This window comes from Bombus affinis, chromosome 9 (assembly GCF_024516045.1).
Source record: "Bombus affinis isolate iyBomAffi1 chromosome 9, iyBomAffi1.2, whole genome shotgun sequence".
Lineage (NCBI taxonomy): Eukaryota > Metazoa > Arthropoda > Insecta > Hymenoptera > Apidae > Bombus > Bombus affinis.
The window spans coordinates 7,281,958-7,305,659 of record NC_066352.1 but is presented as its reverse complement, the minus strand read 5'-3'; the positions used below and the strand labels follow the sequence as shown (position 1 = coordinate 7,305,659).

Sequence of the window (23,702 nt, the reverse complement as noted above, 5' to 3'; positions counted from 1 at the left end):
TATATAATAAATTTGATATATGCAGCATTCATCTAAATCTTCATAATTTATACTAATGTTTTGTAAATATTATCGAATCCATTATCTCAAATCACATTTAACCCAGATAAAAATGCACGTTTAATGCCATAGAAAAGGCATACGGAAAGTATCTTCTCCAAAATACAATTGTAACTTTATATTTAATTCGCTACAGATTATTCTACAATAATAAATAAAGCTAACCTCCAAAAAACACGTTCTTCTTACGTATTCTTCTTACGATCTATAGGTTGGAAGAATCTAAAATCGATATGTATACATACATATATCGATACATGTTTCTATAGATAAACACCATTCATCAAACATCATTCTTACAGACAGGTAGGTTACAATACGCTTCAAATATTTTGATATACTCCCAAATGTCAATTAACAATCAATCAACAATCAATAGCAATCATATACGATTTACATCAGGGTCGTTCCTGAGTTTACACAATGTTATTCAAATGTACGACGATTTGAATGAGTGTTGTTCCCATCGCTGACAGTGGGCGCGCGCGAGAACGCATGACATGGGCAGTCGTTGGCAAGCGCGCGCGCGAGCGTACAGTGAAAACGTAAACATGGCCGCGGAGAGTAGCGAAGGTTTGCCAATATCTCCGTCCGAGAAATCGTTAACCGGTAGCTTAGTGTCCGAAGAGAATGAGAAAAGTGTATCACGATCACCGTCGACTTACTCGATAAGGGAGGACAAGTGGCCGGATCTGGTTGTCTCGAGGCCCAGAAAACTAGACGCTTGGTGGTTACCGAGACGTAAGTACATAACACGATAGGTGCATGTTTTCGATCCGTTTTCGGCGCGCATTTCAAAGTCAACGTTTCCGTCGGTGCAAAGTGCGCGCGATTCAACGTCATCCGACGATGCGTACACGAATCAGCGCGCACATCCTAGATCTCCGTTCTTTATCGCGAAACGCCTACTTCGCGAGTTGACACATTGTCACGTGATCATCAATGGCAATATTACACGTGTTACATGTCCGACAGCTGACCAGATTATAGGTCGTTTACCTTTGTTAGGATGAATTATTGTGTGATTATATACTATGGTTTAGATCAACTGTAAAACAAGATTTTAAAAAAGAGGATTATAAAAAGAATCACGGCATATATATAATTCTTAGTGAATCAGTATGTGGTCCTTATGACCGATAGTAAATTTGTTAGTGACATCTCAGGAGTTACCGCTGATTAGTGATGTCAAGATGAATTCATGTTCTTAAATATTATAATTATAAAATAAAATATTTAGATCAAGAGTAGTATTCGTCAGAGTTTTAATAAAATGTAACAGTACTACTTTAAACTGTTGCTACTATTGCGTAGTTAAATAACTGTTATTTAAATTTTTGATAAGGGATTCCGATAAAGCGATATGTATTATAATGTTTCATGCTCGAAACAAGATAATATTTCGACACTTTAAGTAAAACTCTAGTAAGATATAAAATGCGTGTAGCATTGAACATATTTATAGTTAGTTAATTAATTGAATAATTGTTTGCTTAGTGAAAGAACCTTGATAATTTTGTTATCTTTGATCAATCTTTCAATTTTCGAAGGATTCTTTAATTTTAGATCTGTGTCATTTTAAGAATTTTTAATATCGTACATGGAAATAAAGTTAAGAAGCTATTGAGAATGTAATGCACAATAATTTAAAAGTTTACGGAATAAAAGTAATATTTTACAATCTTAAAAAATAATATAATGCATAAGAATAACATTATCATAGAAATATTTCTACAGACAAACGAAATGTTCCATCTGTTTAAGTTAAATAAAACTAAAATTACACGATCTAAGTTATAACAAATATATGAAGTATAATTCTATAAAATTATTTTATTTTAATTGCATTGCGGCAAAATTTTCACCAATATATATACACGTACAATTTAGATTTTATTTTTATTATGTTAGTTTTGTATTATATTCTGTTTTATCGACGTAGTCGAACCGTGCCAGATGGCAGTACGTTCCGGACTGGCTGCTCCAGCATGTATATTGATTATCGTAGGTGGAGGTAAAGTCGGCGGGAGAATCAATATTACTTTTCGCCGGCGACTCGCCATTTTCGTCGTAAAATTTTTCGTGAGCAACGGAACACACGTCATACGTAGTTTTCCTCGACAGTGAATCAGTCTCTGCGATGTTGAGCTCTTAAGAAACCAACTGCCGCAACGTTCAGCTACGATGTAGCACTAAAACCGAGTGCGAACGGCCGTCTTTCTGCTTTAGCCAAAGTTTCTTTTCATCGCTTTTACCGCAGTGTCTATATTTCATTTTCTCCATATCACGAACTAACTGTTCAAGCAATTTAACAATATCAATATCGTACAAACATCACGGACCGGATCTATTAAAACAGCAAAAGAATTATTATTGCTGTATGTGTAAACATAAAGTAATCGAAATAAGTAAAATCAAATTATCAGTTAGACCAATACGAACCAACTAAGTTACATCAGTGAAACGAATCAGCTGATTGAAATTGTCAAGAGCAACGTCGACTGGAAGAACTCTAGTGACATCATTGGAGATGAAGAAGAGCTTTGTTCCAAGAGACAAGTCTAATTAATTAATTAGAATCAGAAGAGTTAAACCAAAATTCTTCAGATATCTTTTCTCAGGGAAACTGAAGTTAACAAAACAGAGGAGACTAATCTTTTGAAACATTACATTACTTTAAAGAATAGTCACTGAGAGGATCGATAAAGAAGAAAAAGGTTCGGTTAAGGTAAGAACTCCGTAGTTGGAGTGACCTAAAACAATCCATTGTTACGAACGATCTTCTATGCGGCAAGAATCCAAAAACGGTCTGAAGATCAGGCCACCGGGTGACCACGGTGTGCATCACAGTGGGGTCATGCTTGAAGAAGACATGGCTGGCGCTCAGGATACGATATACCTGTGCAACTTCCGTGTTTCTGTCGACGGCGAGTGGCTGTGCCTGAAAGAGCTTCAGGATGTCGAGTTCTCGTTGCAGGAGTCGATGCAACGTTCACCATCGCCACCGCTCGCTCTCAGTGGTATTAACCATCATCATCATCATCATCATATTGATCATCATCGTCAGCAACAGCTTCCCGATCAGCGAGAGCTTCGCGATATAATGCCGCCAAGCCCACCGCCATTGCAGCACGTTTCCAGCTTGTGTCTGTACTTGATGTTCTTGCACTATTCGCTCCATTCTATCTTTATTGGTTTATATATATTTGGAAATCGGGTTGAGAATTTTTGCACCAGTCAATGTTGACTTAATTGAGGTTTATTGTTTCTTAGATCTCAGTTGGACGAGTTCAAGTTTTCAAGCTTTGGTTGTTCTCTTTCTCTGTCTTTTTTTTTTTTTGCTAAGTTTAGTGTTAGTTGACGTTGTTCCGTGGGAGATCGATCCCTGGGGAAATTTATTCCGGCTCGTTTATTATTTGACTTCGCTTAGGGATTTGGATGCTGGTCGGTGTTAGTGAAAATAGATTAAAAAGTATCAGATCATTTCATAAGTAAAAGGCAAGGAAAAAATAAAGAATATCACATCCTAGAGGAAGATCGATTTATGAAGAGAATTGATTTGGAATATTTATATATTATTTATATAATGCAATAGTAAAGAAACTAGATTCGGCGAATTTAACTGTATTATTCGTAGTATGAAGTTTATATATTACGTTATGCATAGAATGAGTAATTTTGTATGTACATATACAGATAAATACAGTTATTACAGAAACTGCACGGGATAAAGTTATTGAAAGTACTGTAGATTATTTGTTATGGACTATTCTGTTGTATAAGGTAATTGTTAATTAAAAATTTACTCGTACTAAATTCAAAAGGATAATTTCTAATTGTGCTTTTGTATTGTACTTGATGTCGTCTTTGTGATGTACGAGTGAGAAAATTAAAATTAAATACCTTAAAGTTAAACAGATTCACTGTCTATAATTTTTGTCAAATCAAATTAATAATATGATTTTGTCAATTACTCTAGAAGTTTAAAATAAGAAACGAAAGATAACATTACTTGTGAAATTATCCGGTGGAAGTTATAATTAATATACGATATTTATCGTTTAACTCTATCTTGGATTATTTCTCGTTAGAATGTATCGTTCCTTTTAAATGCTGTTATGAGATTTTCGAATTTAGAAATTGCTGGAATTAGTTTCCTTGGGACTTCTTTTTATTTACATATTTTCTATTTTTCTATTCTTTCACGATTTTTGAAATCACGTATACTAAATCTTCTTTATTCTAAAATTGGAAATAATTTTAATCGCAACTTTTTGTTTGTTAATAATTTTGTGTTGCGCTTCGCTGATATTTCCATTCATACTATCATCTTCATGCTTTCGGGGAGAATGATTCGTTATATTTTGTAATTATTCAACATCAAGAATATGAACGAAACCAGTAATTATCACCAACAGGATGATTTATTTTTTCCTGATCCCAACTGGAACAAGAAACTGTTGTTTTTACAGCACGCGATCCAGTCATCATCGAGAGGAGTAATCTTGTGAATATTTCGAAATTAATCGTGAAGGAGCTGATCGAAACGTCTTTGAAGTATGGTCGGATGCTCGATTCTGATCATATGCCATTGCAACATTTTTTCATCGTTCTTGAACACGTGCTTAGGCATGGTTTACGACCAAAGAAGGTAAACAACACCTTCGAAATATCTAAACACTGATTTATAATTAAAAGGAAAAGGAAATGGCACTAATTGCCTTCGATTTCAGGGTCTACTTGGACCCAAGAAGGAGCTTTGGGATATACTTCAGCTAGTTGAGAAATATTGTTCCGAAGCACAGGACATTACGTCCAGTATTCGTGATCTACCTACTGTTAGGTATAATTCTGTTTCTGTCTTCTCTTTATTTTCTCATGTATAGGTATATAAGTTGAAACTTACGATTGATGATATTAGTAAATTAAGAAAATTTATAGGAACTTTATTATTCATTTTCCAATATAGAAGTTTTCAATGTTCGCTATAAGTATCTACGATTTATGTATTTAACTTAAAATAGTTTTAATATTATTTTGTATAAACATTTTACGGTTCTCAATATTTATCTATATTTGAGTAGAAATATTCCTCAAAGTAAGCTATTATTTTCTTAGCGCTAATCGAAGAACAGAATCAGACTAAATTTAGTATCTTGATCTATTTCAAAGAAAATTACACAATATTTTTTATAATAATACTTCTAACGTCGATAAAATATATAAAATTGACTCTCTGCTTCTTAAGCTATATTTCTGTCAAAATTGACCGAAGCTAAGAGATCTTTGACATTTCTCCTCTTAAAATAAATTTTTTAATTTTCTTCGTAAAACTAGATTTTATAATGTAATATTCAATTCATCTGATACTTTATGTACGATGTTAAATAACATATTGCAAAAGAAATTAGATCAGCTTTATCAAATCACATCTCCAGCGATTTCTATTTGATATACGGTCTGTTGACCGGGCTGACCTTTTCAGGACTGCAATGGGTAGAGCGCGAGCATGGTTGCGTATGGCGTTAATGCAGAAAAAGCTAGCGGACTACTTGAAAGTTTTAATCGACCACAAGGAAGATATATTGTCCGAGTATTTCGAGCCTGACGCTCTGATGATGAGCGAAGAGGCAATCGTTATAATGGGCTTGTTGGTGGGCTTGAACGTAATCGACTGCAATTTCTGTGTAAAGGTCAGTTGCGTGTGTTTTTTCCACGCTGATCAGGAGATCGTCTAACGGGGTTAAAACTGAATGGGGAAACTGTTACGACAGGAAGAAGACCTCGATTGTCAACAAGGTGTGATCGATTTCTCGCTATACCTGCGAAACAGCAATCATATACCTGGTGAATCTCCAGACGACGAACTTGAAAATGATAACATGACAACTGTACTCGACCAGAAAAATTACATCGAGGAACTAAACCGACATTTAAAGTAATTGTACTTTCTACAGTCACATACCGCGATGATTTATTTCAATTTGAGCGAGTTACACGTTTAGACGTTGTACTGTACATCGATTTCAGCGCAACTGTGACAAACCTTCAAGCCAAAGTGGAATCCTTAACAACGACAAACGCTCTTATGAAGGAGGACCTGTCTATCGCTAAAAATAACATTCTGTCGCTTCACGAGGAGAATAGACAATTGAAAAAAGAGTTGGGAATCGAAATTAAAGACACGAACGAGGTACGGAGATTTTGATGTTTAACTGTCTTTTTATCGGTTCATCCTTCGTCAAAGAGAAGTTTCTCTGGTTTCAGAATGGGAAACCACCGATCAAAATTACTGAAACTACGACAGAGATCGAGGAGTTGAGAAGTAGGCTAGATACTGAAAAGAAATTGCGGCAGGATGTAGAAAAGGAATTAGAATTACAGGTGGATTCTTCTTATTTATATTCTTTCTTCCAGTTGAATTTTAATAGTTTAAACATATTAAATATTGAAAAATGAATATCGTGGAAATTGAAATTAGGAAAATGACCAAGTAATTTTTTGTGAACAGATTAGTATGAAGTCAGAAATGGAAGTGGCTATGAAGCTGTTGGAGAAAGATATTCATGAGAAACAAGACACGATCATATCGTTGCGACGACAGCTCGACGAGATTAAGTTAATTAACTTGGAAATGTATAAAAAGCTACAGGTGATCAATTGTATTTCTTGTTACGCGCTAATCGCGACGCAGGATGCTTCTTATGAGTAAAATCAAAACCATTTTACTCTCTCGAACTATTCGTTTTAATATTACAATGTCTTTATCTACATTTGTAGCGAAACGTTTAATCAGTAAATTTACAATTATGACAAATTTTTTCGACGTTTAAGCACGAGGCAGATCCTCGTCGCGATTATGATTTCTTCCTACATGTTTTCTAATCTCTGTGTTTTTTCATCGCATTTCTGTTCCTTTCCGTTTCTGCTTTAATCCCAACAGCTTTTCAGATTTTTAGCGAACATTGATTCCACTCAGACAGTTTCTAATTCCCTTTTGCCATGCTGGGGATGTTGGGTAGCTTTCGAAATTTCTTGTTTCTGGGACTATTTCCATTATAGGAATGTGAGCACGAACTAACGCAGAAAGGAGAAATGGTGAGCCGGCTTCATGCGAAGACGAATCAAATCGGCAAGATCCTGAATAATCTTGAGAAGTGCAACCACATGAAAAAGGATGGGGAAAATATTCGTAGCCCAACCACGCCGAGCAGTATCTCGAAATCAATTCTTAATAAGACCAGTCCCACTTCACCACGATGTTACACGTCTGCAGACAATGTATCCGCGGTTGATTATCAGCACCCTCCTAATAATCAGCAACAATCAGCTAACAATCATCAAAAACCGACTAATAACCAGCAAACTAACAATCACCAACAATCCACTAATGCTCAGCAGCAATCCCTCACTAAGCAACCATGTTCTCCTAATAATAACGGACAAAAAATGGGTAACGAGCAACAAAATGGCGCTAACGTAAAGGAAATGGAAAAGCCTGATACCCCAGAACAGAGTAAATCGAATGGTGAGGTTTCTATGGAGGCGGAGGAACAATCGACTGCATAAAAGAACACTGTTTCTAGAGAATGGTTTTTATACTATGCATCTTCATACTCCGTTTAATATTTCGACTAATCAAGGGCGTATAAATGACGGCAAATCCTTTATACGAACGTGTTCCTGAAATGTCCAATGACATTTTAAAGAATGTCGATGTATATAGAAGTACTAGTGTATTTCAGCATTTGTTAATTGAAAATTCTGTACATAATTTATGCAATGTGATTTTTATTTCATTCTTTGTATTTGATAATAGATTTTCTTAGATACTTAAATCATCTCTCTGTTTCAATTTTTAGTTTCAATAAATTCTTTAACTCATTAACTGGTTGCTAATCTTCTGAACATAATAATTTATTTATTTAGAGACCATCTGTTCTTCTTTCTTTCTTATCGCTTCTGTTAAAAATAAATTACATCATTATTATTTTTACAAAGATTAAACTCGATATAGCTGAAACTGTTTTGTCTTTATTAATTTGTCATTTTTTAATTATGAAGGTTTCCAACTGAAGCATGCCCTAGTTAATATATTAATAAATCTCCTATGTAGAAAATCTGTATTATTCTGAAATAAGTTGAAACAGAGGAGCTTATGCATCATTTAAGTTAGTAGACATTGACTGTATATCGTGTAACTGTAATCGGAGCCTAAAAGCATAACTGTTATGATACATTTGTGGATATAATGGTTGTTAATGAATAGAATTTAATCGTGAAAAATGTTGTTGGATTATTCAGAAGCACTATTATTATACATTTAACGCTAAACAAGCTATGTCACTTAGATCTTTCACGGGGCAGGACTTTATATATCTAAAATGCGTAGAATATGAACGAGAATGAAATATTCGATATTTAATTATCCAGCAATCCATGCATCGATAAGCTTTTAAATGCAACACCTGTCGTGGTGTGTTTCAATCGAGACACTTTATGAATGTAACTGTGCTTTATTACGGCATAGTTACGCTATTTCAATAAAATTGCTATTTTGTCCACAGAACTATCGACGACAATAACATTATTGTACACATGTTTTTCATATCTTCATCACATTCAATCGGAATGCGTTTTATTGTTCATCAGATTTTGATTATAATTATTACCCTCCTTTTGTAGAGTGTCTCGGATATTTAATTTCAATCCATCGTGAAAACATTGTATTTTAACGAATATTAATTATCCTGTCAAATTGATAGCAATTTTTCTCTATCAAATAATTTATCATTAGATTTTGTTAACAGAGAAAGTAGATTCATTTATATTTATCGAACATTTTCACGGATTCCCGATAAATGCAATGGAAGGTAATATCAATTGACAAATAATTAATATTCCATTCGAAACTCGACGAAAAAACACCTTTTATTCAACCTATGTTTAATGGGATTGAAAACTCATGTTGCACGATTTTCCATTAATTTCACCATACGTTAACGATTACGACGTCTGAATATTTTAAAAAACTGTTTTACATTTATCATATACATATTACATCATCTACATTGGTACAGGATGAGCTTGCAGCTATAAATTACACAATGTACATTTTACTTTTAAGGATTACGTGCTATTTCAGGGCTCTTCCTTTAATCGAGAAACAAATGAAACGGTTTTTTCCGCCTTTCACTGAAATAGGGTTTATTTCAGGAGTGCGAAGGCTCGCTTAAGCATAAAACAGAACTGATCACTAAATTGGAGGCTAAGACGCTATCGATGACTGAAACCATCCAGAAAATGGATGAAAAGTATGTTTATTTGTCTTTCATTAGTGTTAATTACTTTGTAAGCGCGACTGATTCATCGGGTTTTAGATTACATTTCGACGCGATCAATATTTTATCGAAGTTAATACTAACATTCTATCATATATATACTTTATCTAGCTTTCCGAACATAGGTACTCGTGAACTCGCAGCTTGAAGCCATTACTGTAAGATTTTGTTGTCAACGTCCGCGGGGCTTCGAATCATCGCGCGATTAATATAAAAAGACTTTGGCATTACAAAAATTCTGATTTTAATAGAACTTTATTAATTTGCAATTTAATATAATCTAATATTTAGTACAGTTATATAATATTTCAAGAATTCGATGTGATCTAAGTACAAGACAATTTTTATTTAAAATTATTTTATTTAAAATTACTTTGCAGTTTTACAAAATCAAATTTTAATATCATGAAAGTTGTTCAATTATAATTTATAAGCGAATGTAAAGCATTGTCTGTTGATTAAATTTTAATTCTAATTTAAATTTAAAGTAAGATTCTCTATCGTAGTACAAACTTTGATGACAAGATGAAGAATTTCGAATACCAAATTCTTTTTTCAATCATCGACGCTTTTAATTTTACAAAATCTTGACACTTCGATTTCACTCAGTCACGCGTTCCTCGCGTATCCTCGTAAAAGGGCGCTATATACAGGAACGGCAAAATATTACTAATATTATCTTTACTATCGTTAAACATTCTAGCATTTACAAACCTAGTCGTTGTGATAAGAGATTTTTCTATAGCTCGTGGCTCTTGACGATTATCGTATGACGATATCGAGAAATGATATACCCTCGACGGCTGTAGTTAGAGGTGATTTATTTTTTACTTAGGCGTCGCGTACGCGATCTGACTTAGGGTAGATTAGCCGAGGCAAACATTATAGATACAGATTCGATTTATCGTTAATGGAGATGTTGGCAAACCTTCATTTAACGGCTACTCGATCTAAGATTATTAAGTCTATATATATATAATATAATATAAATATTAATGTTATAGCGACAAATTCATGTTTCCCGTACTAATTGGTAGATTTATACTTCGAGTTGAGTAAACGAATCGCTGAATTAATATCGATTGCTAATCAGGGCAATAACATGTAAATGTGTTGCCCTTTTAAATCGATTGCCTTGCTCGTGCGTGAGAAGTACACTCTTTTTTCTTGTTAATTGCTCGTCAATTATTATATTAGATTGATGGTATCTGGTCAATTAGAATTATGAATTATAAATGATACCTCAGTATTTCAGGAACTGACTTGCGATCATTTTTATAGTCGTTTTTTTTTTCTTTATTCCACTTACTTTTTCTGTTTGCCTTTATATCGATCAAATTGTTTCTTACGATCGTACATATTCTTCGTCGTTATATATATATATATATACACCTACACTCACAGACACGCATATACACACCGTTTGTGTCGTTCACGTTTATCAAAAGACTTACGAAACAAACGTGCCATACATATATATAATATCTTTATATGAATATAATTATGTATAAGCAATCGAGCAATGGTCTTTATAATGCACCCAGACACTTGTGTGCTTGTATATCAATGCAGCGGAAATAAATTCATGACAGAAGATAGTTTGCATTTAATTACCCTCAGATCATCATCGTTTAGACGTAAGATGAGACTTTTCGTTCGAATAATTTCTGTAGTATAGCTTCATAATAATAATAAAAGAAGGAAAGTTATGCATAGCTTTCGAGTTCTTTTTCGTTCCGTTATTTAAATTTCTTGTAATTTCTCTACGTCGTGATTAATAATAATTTTGCGTGGAAATGATGAATTTATATTGAAGCGGAAGGTAAGTTGAGCTTTTGCACCGTTAAAGATTGGATTACGAACTCGAGAAAAAATAGATGAGTACGGAGATCCGACGTTTTGCTGAATTCGCTCGGGGATTATAATATAAAGTCTTTAAAAAAACAACCTGCCTGTTTCTTCGGCCGGATAACGGTATTCGGTCATGAATAATCATGGCGAAAGTTTCAATGAGAACTCCAACTAAGTTACAGATCCTTGCTTTTGTAACTTCCTTTCGTCGAGGAGCTTAGTATTTCTGTAAACTCGGCCAACGAAACTGCGTACGTCGGTTTCTCGAACGAATTTTGTTTAAATGGACGGCTATATCGGTTATTATAATAATTTATTCGTCTCTCAAAATAATCTCTTGAAATAACAACGGAAAATTCTGACGAAGTTTCGTCGTTATTTTGTTCGAATGTTACTTCGCTACAATCTAATTAGGTCACTTACATTGTATCTTTATTAAATGATCGCAAGGCAGTGTCTTAAATACGTGTACTTTCAGATAAATCGTAAGACTGAAATTACGAGCGTAATAACTTCTGAAGAATGAAGAAAATTTGTTAGCTCATTCACATTTCAATTTTAATTATAATATCATGGTTGATTCATTATTTCCATATAATGTATTAGATCATTTCGTAAATAGCGAGTTCTTTTCATAAATTAAATAAAAATAAAAAAATTATATAGTGATGTATTTTTTCTCATTTTCTACGATAATTCTCCAGTTTTTTCTATCTAATTTCTCTTTTTATAAATTATATTTCTTCCTATTATGACAAATTCCGTTATTTATGAAATGGCCTAATTACATTCTAGTATTAGACTTAAAAGAAAAAAAATCTTATCTTAATCTTAACTATCTTTACTAATTTCAACTGAATCAAATTCAACATCATTTCACGCTTAAATGCCAATTATCTCCACGATTCTAAATACCACAAAACATTACAACTTCAGCCGTTGTACGTAGAAAATTTCCGCGTTTGTCGTATAGTATTGTGTTCGATTCTTTGAGTACCAGTGATTTGACTTAATCAGGTGCAAGGAAATGGACGACGTGAAATCAGATGCAGTAGAGAGGGTGAGGATTTTGGGAGCTGAAGCTGCCGAGAGAGAAGCGAAGGCGAACGGGGTCGAGAGGGAATTGCGACTCGAACGCGAATGGAGAACCTCCTTACAGGAAGCATCGATCTCTAGCGCGGAGAAGATCTCTCAATTACATCAGGAGATCGATCAGTTGAGGCGGGTGTCCGAGGTACGTTGCATATCGGCCTCAACTTCGCCATATTCGCGCATACCACCAGCTTCCAAACTGGATGATCAAACTTGAGATGCTATATTGGTTATGTTTGAAAATGCAAATAATTTTCTGCAATATAGTTCTAGCCATTATCGACTATGTGATGGCATTGTTAATTTTTCTTTTGTTTCATTGTGAAATAACATTGCGATGTCGTACGAAAGGATATTGTAATAATTGGTTTGATATTGTTAAAAATAACATTTTTTTAAATGTTTAATGGTTTACTGAAAGCTTTTACGGAGTAAATGCAATAACGCTGTTAAATTCCCAAGTGTAGCAAAACGACTTTCTTATCTGTTTCTTTTCTCTCTCTCTCTTTTAATAGACTGGTAATAGAGTACACCTACTATTTAAGAGAAGCTATACGAACGTATAATAAGATATAGTATTTTATAACGAATTACTTTATATTGCTCTATTTCTAATTTAAAATTAATGTGGAAAATGTGGCCTTATTTTATACCATTTTGGTAAAAAATCAATTCGCGTTATGTAATTTTCTGCTTCAAAATATTAATTATAGTAAATAGAAATTTTGGTAGTTCTGAATTTAGTACTTTATTTAGTACTGTATTTAATACACTTCTCTATTTTTTACAATATAGAACATCAACAGCAAATATAATTCGCTAGAAGAAGATCTGATTGCAACTAATTTTCTTATTGACCACAAAAGAATTTGTTTATCATCTCAATGTCTCGTATGAAATAAAAGGAAAATATCTTAAAAAAGAAAATATCTACAATTCTCACAGTTTGGTTACCCATCTCGATATCCTTTCCAGAACAAAATACTTCCACAATCTCCTAACCCAAACCCCGCAGTTTCAATCACCTATTCGTTCCCTCCCACAATACCTCGCACGCCTTCCTTCAACCTCAAAACACTTTGCCTTCGCCGATCGATTTTTCAAGCAACCGCTTCCTTCTCTCTCCTCTATCTCCCTTTCTCCCTCCCTTCATCAATCTTCCGAAACTTCTTCGGCTCTCGCGCAATCGAATCTTCTCACTAATAGTCGACGCAACTCGACTCCGCAATCGGCCCCGTAACAACCGATAACACGGGGATAGGGAAACGAATGGAACGTCTGGGACAAAGTTTCAAGGTGTCGAGGCGTAATTCCAGGCCATGTGTTGCAGAAATACCTGGCGCTGCAGGAGGAACATTACGCGTTGAAGGAGATCTGCACCGAACAGGAACGGACTCTGGAGGAACTTGGGGGACAATTGAGCACGGCGAAATTGGCGGCCGTGGAATTACGCGAGGCCGCTGACAACGCTCACCAGCAGCAGAACCAGCAGCAGCAAGAGGGTGCAGCGACCTGGGCGAACGATCGACTGGTCACCCAATGCAAGAGCTGCAACCGAGAGTTCAACATCACTCGTCGCAAGGTAATCAAACTTTTTAATTGCCCCTACGCCTTCTGCCTCGATTCGGCCATCTCTTTCGTTTCTATCTACTCAGTCGTCGTCGTTATCGTCCTTGTCGTCGTCCATTGACGTCGTCGCGCAGGGATTGCTCTACTGAAAGGCCGAGCCCGAGTTCGCTTAATCGTTCAATTATCCTTGCCACCCTGAAAATTACCGGTTCCACGGTCCAGATTTCTCCACGGGCTTTATCTGCACAGCCTGTTCGAATCACTATGCGCGCGAACATGTTTTCGAACCAAGCTGACACTGTCGAGAGGTTTTATTCCTGACGAAGTTACGCCTCTCCTCTCGACCTTTGCTCGTCTAGATGGCTCGAAGATCCGAATCGCGTGCACTAGCCAAGGAGAACTTTGATGCATGACAGTTCTGTTATTAGAGATAACACGGTGTATCGGGCTGTGTTACGGCTTGCAATTACAAGCGGCCCCGATCCTCGTTTGTTGGTAGTCCGTGCCCAGTCCTTCCTTCCTTCCTGCCTTCCACGACCTACGGGTAATTGAAGAGATTTCGGAGTGGATTTTTGATTAGATTCTATCTGCATCCAGAGAGTGGTATATAGATAATTCAAGGCTCAAGGAGTTTGTATATTTATATACTTCTTGGGTGTTTGTAGTGTCTTTTAGCGCAAGAGATACCAATTCCAGTAATTTTTCATGGAAATTTTATACATCGACAACAATGTATTTTTTAGGTTTTAAATAATTGTTTGTAAAATATGCGGATAAAGATTTTTTCTTTTATCATAGCTTCTTTGATACAAGTATTGTACCTTAGTCATCGATAGTTTGAATGTTAAATATTAGTTGATCGAAAATTTTGGGAAACTAGGTTTCGTTACTACAACACAGTACATTTTACGTGATTGGAATCAATATTTTTAAAATGAAGGTTTTTCATTCTATTGTATTTTTTATTTGTATTGTATTTCTCTTTTATGCATTGATACATTTGCAATGCTCAACTCTTTTTTTTAAATGAAATGGAAGTTTTCTTGTATAAGCCGATTCAAATTTTAAAGATTGTCTTTAAATAGTTAATGAGATATTTTTTACACTTACAATATGAAATATGCTTTTGTCTAGTCTTATTATAATAATAATGTCTTGGTTTCTTCCACAAAGATATCTATTCTCTTTAAATCTGTTTCAATTTCCTATCATATTTTCGGGTTGCTTACAAATTCCATTAGCAATGCTTGCCTTTATAATGAGAAAATTCAGTTATACGACTGTTGATATTTTCTATTCACAGATAATTTTTTATTAAGTGGATTTTAAAGCAGGAAATGAATCCAATGTTGTGCGGCACGAGGGGCGTATTAAAGATGCCAAAGTTGTTCAGAATTCTCTCTTATTCGGATATTTTAACGGAAACCGGAAAAGTGTTTTATCGTGTAATTTATATTTAATTGAATTTACTACATGTTATTGGATCAGTTTCAATACAAAATACAATATCGCCATTTAAATTTTCAAAACATTTGTGAATTTTAATGCAAATGTATCTTGGAATTTCAAATAGAAAAAGGATCGTTTTCTTTAAATATTCGATTAAACTATCGATTTAATCATTCATAAGCAATAACATGTTCAATTTATCCCATTGTGTTTAGTGTTTAGTTGTGCATAGAAAAAATATTTCCACCATTAGAAAACTATTCTTGCTTTATCTTGGGGAAATCTTATATTAGGAATTTTCAATTGAAAATGAAGATTTTTTTCTAAAAGGAAAGAATTAGTTCTTTCAAACAAACTTTCATATTTTAAAAAAGAAAACCAATTGCTAATTATTATCTATTAACTACGCGTTGATTTGACATGTAAGTGTTAATTTTTGGTAAAATTAGCGTTATATCTGCAATTTTCTATATAATTTAGCAAGAAAACCAAATTACTCGATAAATCAGTATAACATAATATTTTGTTAATACTTTCCACATAGTATATTCTCTTATTGCATCGTTAGTAATCTTCTAACTGTTGCAAAATTAAGCTACAGTTTTAAAAAGATTCCTTTTACAATAGAAAATATATTTCTGTTTTCTCTTTTTTAAGTTTTTTTGGGCGGAAAAATTACGCTTGGCATAGTAGTACGTTCTTTTTCTTACGACACCCTATATGCACACTTCCTCGAAAAGTAAATATTCAGTAACAGGACCTTACTCAAGCAAAGAACGATCAATCGAGAGTACAGTGTCGACGCGGCGCGAAGAAAAATAACTAGATTTTTGCCTTTATTTTGTCCTTATTTTTTCGCAGTCGAATCACGTAGAAGCACGACATATTTAAAGTATTCCGCCCGCGACCAGATTGTTTCAGATTGTTGAGCTGCTCAGTTGCGTGCATAGATAAGGAAAACTGGCTGAGAGAGATCGGTATTCGTGCATTCGTCATACGAAATATATTTCTATGGCTAGAATTTATGCACGGTCGGACCTTATCGAAATTTCGTGAACGTGCACCAGACGTCACGTTAATGGCGTTGTTACCCTTCACCCTCATAAACGCAAGCGAAGAAGAGTTTGAGTCGTTAAAGGACTAAAAATTCCTCTAGTCTCGTCCAATTCTAAGGAAGTTGCTTTGTAAGCAGAAAACAGCTTTTTATTTAAAAATGTTAAAAATAGTTTCTATAAAGTAAGTTCTCTGTAACTGTTTTCTGTAAATGTCTCATTTGCCAGATTAAAATTAAATGATGTACTATGCTCCTTTCTCCTACATAACTGTTTGCATTGATTTCGTGATAATATATTCTTTAGTAATTTATCACGTCACCTGCTTATTTATTAATTAACCTTTAATAAAAATTATCTTGCACAATCGCAATTATTACAAATGAGCATTTCTGTATTAATGTTGATGCAGCGCATCCTATTACCGATTGAGAGAAACATCATATTAATATTAATTTTATCGCCAGTAATATGTTAAAGAATACGCGAAACTGTGCGAGTTAAATGATCACAACAAATATTTATTACCTTGTTCCGTTTGGAATACTTAAAAGAATTACGTCGGATGTTCGTTGGTAACGCTTATAGCACGATCGTAAAAGAGGCTATTTTTGGGTAGGATTCTTAATCCTTTTAAGGAGAAGGAGCAATAAACAGTACACTTTTTAGAATTCTAGTTTATTTCACACTCAAATAGCTTGAGACGTGTTATAAATTGAGGATTTCCTGAAGAGATAAATTTAAGGTAATTGGAAAACAGATGTAAGTTGATACAAGTTGCCGACGATGTAAATTGATACGAAAAGCCGAATATCTCTCGTAAGTTCAGGCAGCTTTCCACCCATACCAGAAAAAGGCGTATCAGGGGCGCATGGAAGGGAGGGAGCGAGACTAAGGTCACATGCGGAGCAACCATCATTCAGCAAGGATCGAGTCATTCAGTTGCAAACAAAACCCTTACAAAATTGTTAAATCTTACTTCTGTCAAATATATATCAAACTATTTATTGTTATTAACTTCCGAGCGGATTCAGTATGCGATAAGAACAATTAAATATTCACTCGTTGTTAATTCTGCGTGTGAAGTGAGCAACCACAGAAAGCCTCTTTCAACGTACATAATTACTTTGTCTATGATCCAACAGCGTATTATCATCGTTCATAACTTTTGAATAACGTAATAAAATATTCTTTCTTTAGTATTAGTGAACAAATTTTCAACATTACTTCGCTGTTACCTTGTATGTAGTATATCGTCACTTTGTTGTAATCTTTATGTTCACGCGTATGTTCATAGTGTATCTTATATCTTCCAAACAACGTAGTACGATTCTACTTTTACACGTTTCGATTGTTTTCTGATTTTGCATGTTTTAATAAATATTACATTATGCATGTAATTTTCAAATGCAATAAATTTTATATAAACCTTATCTTATTCCGAACTACTTTGCTCGGTAATCTTTACATAGCAGCTTATAGTATGTATCTGAAGCTTTTTTATTTTTAAATAAAAGGTACACAAGCTTAAGAACGGTAGAGAAAAAACGGAATTCCTGCTAAGAAAGATGCTTCTTTACATCTTGGAGATAAGCTGGATGAGTCTTGTATACAGGATGATTCTAAAGACTTGGCTGCAAACACAATCTAACTCCAGATAGAGAAAATATTCAGAGGGAAATGTTAAATACTTATGATGATGATGAGCTAAATTTACATCGTGAACAAATGTAGTTTTATCTGGAACAATAAAGTTAGGTAATGAGTATATATTAAAATCAAGCGATTCTTTCTGTATACATAAAATTCACGCAGAAAATCTCATCAAAAGCGGACATTGGATTTGAGCTTTCTGGCGTTTCATGATTCCTTGATTTTGTCGTTACAATAATATACATTAAATATTGCAATTAAATATCGTTAGAAACATTCCTTTAACATTTTAACAATAAATCAGTAGTAAGCTAAAATGAGGACTAAATCTAAAATCAGAAATTTTCAACACATTTTCATCAAAGATGTATTTATACCTTCCTCAGTCGAAAGAACACCGTATCTATTGTATAAATAATACAACGAATCGCTCCAAATCTAAGAATCCATCATACAGCTTTAGCAAAATCAAAAGTTTTTATTCCATAGATAATCATAAGCAATGTCACATTACGATTCACCAAAAAATCTACGTTCACCTCCGCTTACAGTGCAATCACATTACTGCGCTATCACTCGTGTCTCTACGTATACACACATACACACGCGAGAATACAATCTAGCATGTTCAATGCATGTACGTTCGGCATGCATATTCAGCGCTTTGGCGTCCCGATAGAGACGTTGCTTGGTCCGTGAAGCACGTTTAGACCATGCTTTCCTCCGCCTCCTTTCTTTTTTCTTCTTTTCGCTCCCTCGTTCGTTGTCTGGCGCAGCTCCGTAGAAGACACGGGACATTACGAAGGGGATAGCTCACGGGAACCGGTTGGTAAGTTATTGCATAATAACAAGCCAGACTCGGTATATCCTTGTTACTCATTTTTCGCGCCGACCAAGTATTACCATACTGTTTAATATAGAATAGGCCAGCCGACCGCGTTGCCGCGCAGGTGGACAAGAGCTGTCGGTTGGCCACCGATGATTTGAACCTTCCGCATGGCTTTCGAAAGACGGCTTCCTGGGAAAACCGAAGCGAAAGAAGGCTTATGTATTTCGTATATGCAAACTCGTGCAACGAAGGACGTAAAGAACGCAGACGCAACATTTCATTTGCCATTTCTTTGCAGTCCATTTGAATTACTGAATTCTGTTTTCTTTTTTTTTTTTTTTTTAATATTGTAGCCATGAAGAGGATTTGGTTAATATTTATGAAGTTTGAAGAGATTGAAATATTTATAGCACTATGATTTTTTTAGGAACAATAGTACGTTTACGCAGCTTTTATGGATTATTTTTCTATTCAATGCTTAATGGGTTAGCAGAATTGTTGCTCTTCTGTGAAGCTGTTGTATTATCCTGGTTTGTCAAGTTATTGTTTGTGAATTGCATTCAATATTCTTTTTCTCTCGTTAATAAAAAAAAGAAAAAAAAACGTTTACATGTAGATTCAAACAAGCTTTATTAATTTCTTTTACGTATATTTTGTTAAATAGTGGTTTACAACAAATTTCTCTATACGTTTGATATTCCTGAATGGAATATTTTTACGTTTAATCGTTCAGTCTAATATAATCGATCGTGTAACTATCGTCGATGCACATGCGTTGCAGCAAGCAGATGTTAGAATGCATAAATTGCAAAATGGAATAAGGGGCTAGCATCGTTTGCAACGCCAAAATGGCGACATATCTTTGCATCATCGATGATATCGATTCGAGCACAGATGTTAATAATTGAAACACCTCGAACTTCTTATATAGATTTCGTAACATAATTGAAGGAATAACAATTTTTATTTATATGAATATTTTTAGAAATAGACGTATTAAATTACCTATCCTTAATCTTGTCTTATCTTGAAAGCAGGTCGTTCTATTCCTGTATGTTTAGTACAACGGATATATCATTTTCTGATAGAATATTTAAAATACCGAATTTTAGGGAATATTGGCATCGTAATATTAATTAAATATGCAAAAAGTTATAATGTTTCTAATTTGAATATACCGAATCTTTTTTCAATTGTACTAGTTTCATGAGAAATGTTTTTGGACTTATAGTTTAATTTGATTATAATTAAATTAATTAAATTGAAGTTTCGTGAAGAAAGATTACAAATCTTTTATCTAGAGTAAATATCATTTTGTTTATGGAAATAGTTGCGGGATATATTTCTGAATCAAACAGATTATTACAAAGTGCTTCCTGAAAAATCATTTCAGAGATAATGATTTTATTTGTTTTAAAATTAAATGAAATACGTGGAATGACCATTTGATGTGCAATAAATATTTCTTGAACGATTGCCCTTTTGTTATTATAAATGGAATAAGGTATTAATTTTTTTCCATTCAAAAATAATTCTCGTCAAATTGAGTACACGTACTAGAAGTACTCATTTTCTATTCTGCATAATTAATTGTTCTCTTTCCATTCAATGAAGAAAAACACGAAAGATAATAAAGAAATAAGAAAATTATTTGTAATAGAGAACTGAATTTCCTTTTAAGCTCGTAGAAAACTTTTTTTATATAGTATAATATCAATAATAAACACACATCTCTTATAAAGAGGACATAACATCTAAGATCAGATTTATCAAAAATCAAACATATCTACCGCTTGCATACTTGATAATCTCTCAATAAACATTATTGCAACGTCAAAGAGTTGGTTAATAATCCTTATTTCGGGACACATTTAAACAAATAAAATAATTTCAGAATATATACAAGTATAACAAACTAAAACGAATTCCGGAATAAAACAAATTTTCTAGAACACGAATTGCGTATCATTTCCCCGAATCGCAAATACATAACTGTACAGATATTAATCGTAATTGAGCAACATAAATCTTCTCTTTTAAATTTGGAATTCAGATAATCCACCGAGAAATTATAGCGGCGCCGGTGATGATTATTAAGATTTAACATAAACTTCGTAACGAACGCTCGTTTCCTGTTTCTCGATGCACGAATATCTCTGTTTCCGTACTGGAAAACAGTTGGAAGCAATAAGATACGTCCAATTAGGTTAACGATCCTCCGCGGGAAAAAATCGTTGGTTCGTTCACGCGATCGCATGGAAAATGACCGAGATAGGTTTCGTGGTGCAAAGTCGAAACAACCAGATGGTGGTGGGTTGTTTTCATCGTTTATCAGTTCGCATTGCAGCTTCCCCTTCTACCTGTTCGCCTCCCTGGAATCTGTTGTTTCAATAACACAAAGGTGATTAACCATATCGAGTGACAGCCTCATGTTTGATCCGAGTGCTAAGCTACAAATATGACAAATTGATCCCATTAAGATATGGTCGAGATGTTGAATATACAGAAAGGTGACGTTCCTGATAATCCCATCTTGTACAGTTGGATTAATGTTATTTTAGTAGATTTAGTAATGTTGTTTATGCGGTTTCACATTCATATCAACGTAATTAAAGCAAAATAAGGCAATATAAAGTGTAATCAAAATAGGCATCTGCCTCATTTATTAAATGTTGCCTTCTGTTTATTATTAAATTATTTATTATTAAATTAAATATTAAATTATTTCCTCCTGGATATTCTAATTTAGACTGAAATTCAAGTAATAGGAGTTCGCCAATTTTGTCCACTATCTACGATATTATCTTTCGTTCTCGTTATATAAGAACTCGCATTTGTATAAATGAATTGAATCGACAGAATTTCAATTAATCATTAAAAATTAAATTTCATTAATAATTGATAATATCTCAATGGTAATCTACTGTCTGGTATTATACAGCTAAATCTACTGATCCTCTAATTTTTCTGAGCAACGTATCATACATTAATGTGATCAAATCTTGTAGAATTAAGCTGATATTATTAACGATATTTTACAAGTCACAAGTTATAACTTACTATTAGTATTGCAAATAAAAGTTTAGAAATAAACATTCTATAATAAAAATATCTTTCGTTCAAGGATAAATGATAGAATTGTAAGTAATGTTATCATGTCCTAAATATTAGAAGAAACTACTCAAAGTGCTTATGATCAGGCAAGTCAACTTTGTATCGAAATTGTGGCGATTCTTCTATATTTGCCACCGCTGGGATTCACACCAACAGAGTATTCTCACGAGTCCTCGTCTAATCATCCCGCTCGTGCAAATACGATCTTTGACCTGACCTCCCTGTGTCTGAACCACAGACCTGATGATGCCACTAGTACAGTCCAAATTGTATCTTTCTCTCTGTTTTCCTTCCTTATCTCTTTTCCTTTCTATTTTACGTATCATTACACAGAATCAGTGTATGACCGTGGAGAGAAATTTTATTTTTAACGATTTGTTAAATTAATTTATTGATGAAATTTATAGCTGGAATGTAATAGCTAAAATCAAAAAGTGTTTTTTAATCTTCAGACAACATTTTCGGGTCTATTCTTACAATTGCGAGCAAAAATATAATTTAAAATTAATATCTGTAGAAATATTAATAACAAAAAATGAAACAAAACATCTAAACTAAGTAAAATCACATAACATCTCAAGAACGTGAATATAACTAATATTATACGAATTTTAAAATCGCTTATCCATAAAAGATGGAAAATATCATTTAACATGTTTTCCATTATATTTCTTGATCGTAAACAATTATGAAAATATTATACTTGTATTTGATCTCTTTTATCTCTGTTACTAGATATATTCTTACATATGCATTTTATTTGTCACCAACATTTTATTTCGATTTTGAAACGCCAATCTTATATCTTAATCCGTACGTCAGAGAAGTAAGTTATATATATTTCTTACTACATGATCTTATCTTAGAATTACACCCATGGATATACATATGAGGATGTATGTAGAATAATCTTATTGCAATTCTGAATTATTTCAGGGAATGTTGATTGTTCTCTCGATGAAACACATTCTTCGCTTAATGTCTATTAGTTTGATATCGAACTACGGATTTATACAAATTACATAAATTACAATTACTTCCTTACAATGTCTAAATAGTCACCACAATAACGGATTAAAAAGTTAATGCTCATTTAATATCACTAATACCAAATTATCAAAACCAAAAGGTAGAGAAAGCTCCGTGATAGATCATTTCACGATATCTTTCACATTCGATCTGCAAGCTGATTTATTCCTGCTGGAAAGTATCTATAAGTAGGTATCTATCGCGAAGGAGATCAGATGAACTGGAGGCAGGTCCATAGTCGACGAAAGTCGTGCTCTGACCAATCTAGGTTCGTAGGTTTCTCTCGTAAGTCATATTGATGGGACGGTTCAATAATTAACTTGGTGTGGAAATCGGTTATCGGGGTGATATTATTCGGCCTCTTAGTTCCTCGGTAATAACTGGCAACCAACGTTGAACGAACGAATACCGGACCACCGTCATCTTACTTAAGGGATTCAATTTAGATGTAAAATTTAGAGTGGTGGTCGCGCCAGATCCCGCCGCCTCGGCTCTCTTTTTCCTTTTCAGACGACGAATTCCGCATTATTATAATAGACCGTTGGTAATGGCTTGAAAATAAAGACCACCGAGGTAATGGAGAAGCCGGATAGCAAGAGGAGAAGCATCACCTAGACCTGAACGTACATAGACGTCATAAACTTCCTTTCCTCGTTTCTCCTT

The 23,702-nt window shown here is 34.0% G+C and overlaps 1 protein-coding gene across 6 annotated transcripts in view; it reads left to right on the top strand.

The window, feature by feature from the left end:
* Window positions 1-564: 564 nt before the first annotated feature.
* LOC126920003 (protein RUFY3) overlaps window positions 565-23,702 on the top strand; it is a 30,208-nt gene continuing 7,070 nt past the window's right edge. Inside the window, exons 1-12 of one of the 6 annotated variants that reach the window (XM_050729805.1) lie at window positions 2,069-2,788; window positions 2,856-3,206; window positions 4,533-4,711; window positions 4,794-4,903; window positions 5,546-5,753; window positions 5,835-5,998; window positions 6,091-6,253; window positions 6,328-6,444; window positions 6,572-6,712; window positions 9,277-9,374; window positions 12,270-12,486; window positions 13,675-13,926. In XM_050729805.1, the coding sequence (XP_050585762.1) occupies window positions 2,918-3,206; window positions 4,533-4,711; window positions 4,794-4,903; window positions 5,546-5,753; window positions 5,835-5,998; window positions 6,091-6,253; window positions 6,328-6,444; window positions 6,572-6,712; window positions 9,277-9,374; window positions 12,270-12,486; window positions 13,675-13,926 (1,938 nt within the window). In that variant the 5' untranslated portion in view covers window positions 2,069-2,788; window positions 2,856-2,917. Of the gene's footprint in view, window positions 802-2,068; window positions 3,207-4,532; window positions 4,712-4,793; window positions 4,904-5,545; window positions 5,754-5,834; window positions 5,999-6,090; window positions 6,254-6,327; window positions 6,445-6,571; window positions 6,713-7,122; window positions 9,375-12,269; window positions 12,487-13,674; window positions 13,927-16,273; window positions 17,815-23,702 lie in introns of those variants that run through there. The other 5 variants (XM_050729808.1, XM_050729806.1, XM_050729809.1 and 2 more) reach the window with 5 other exon arrangements.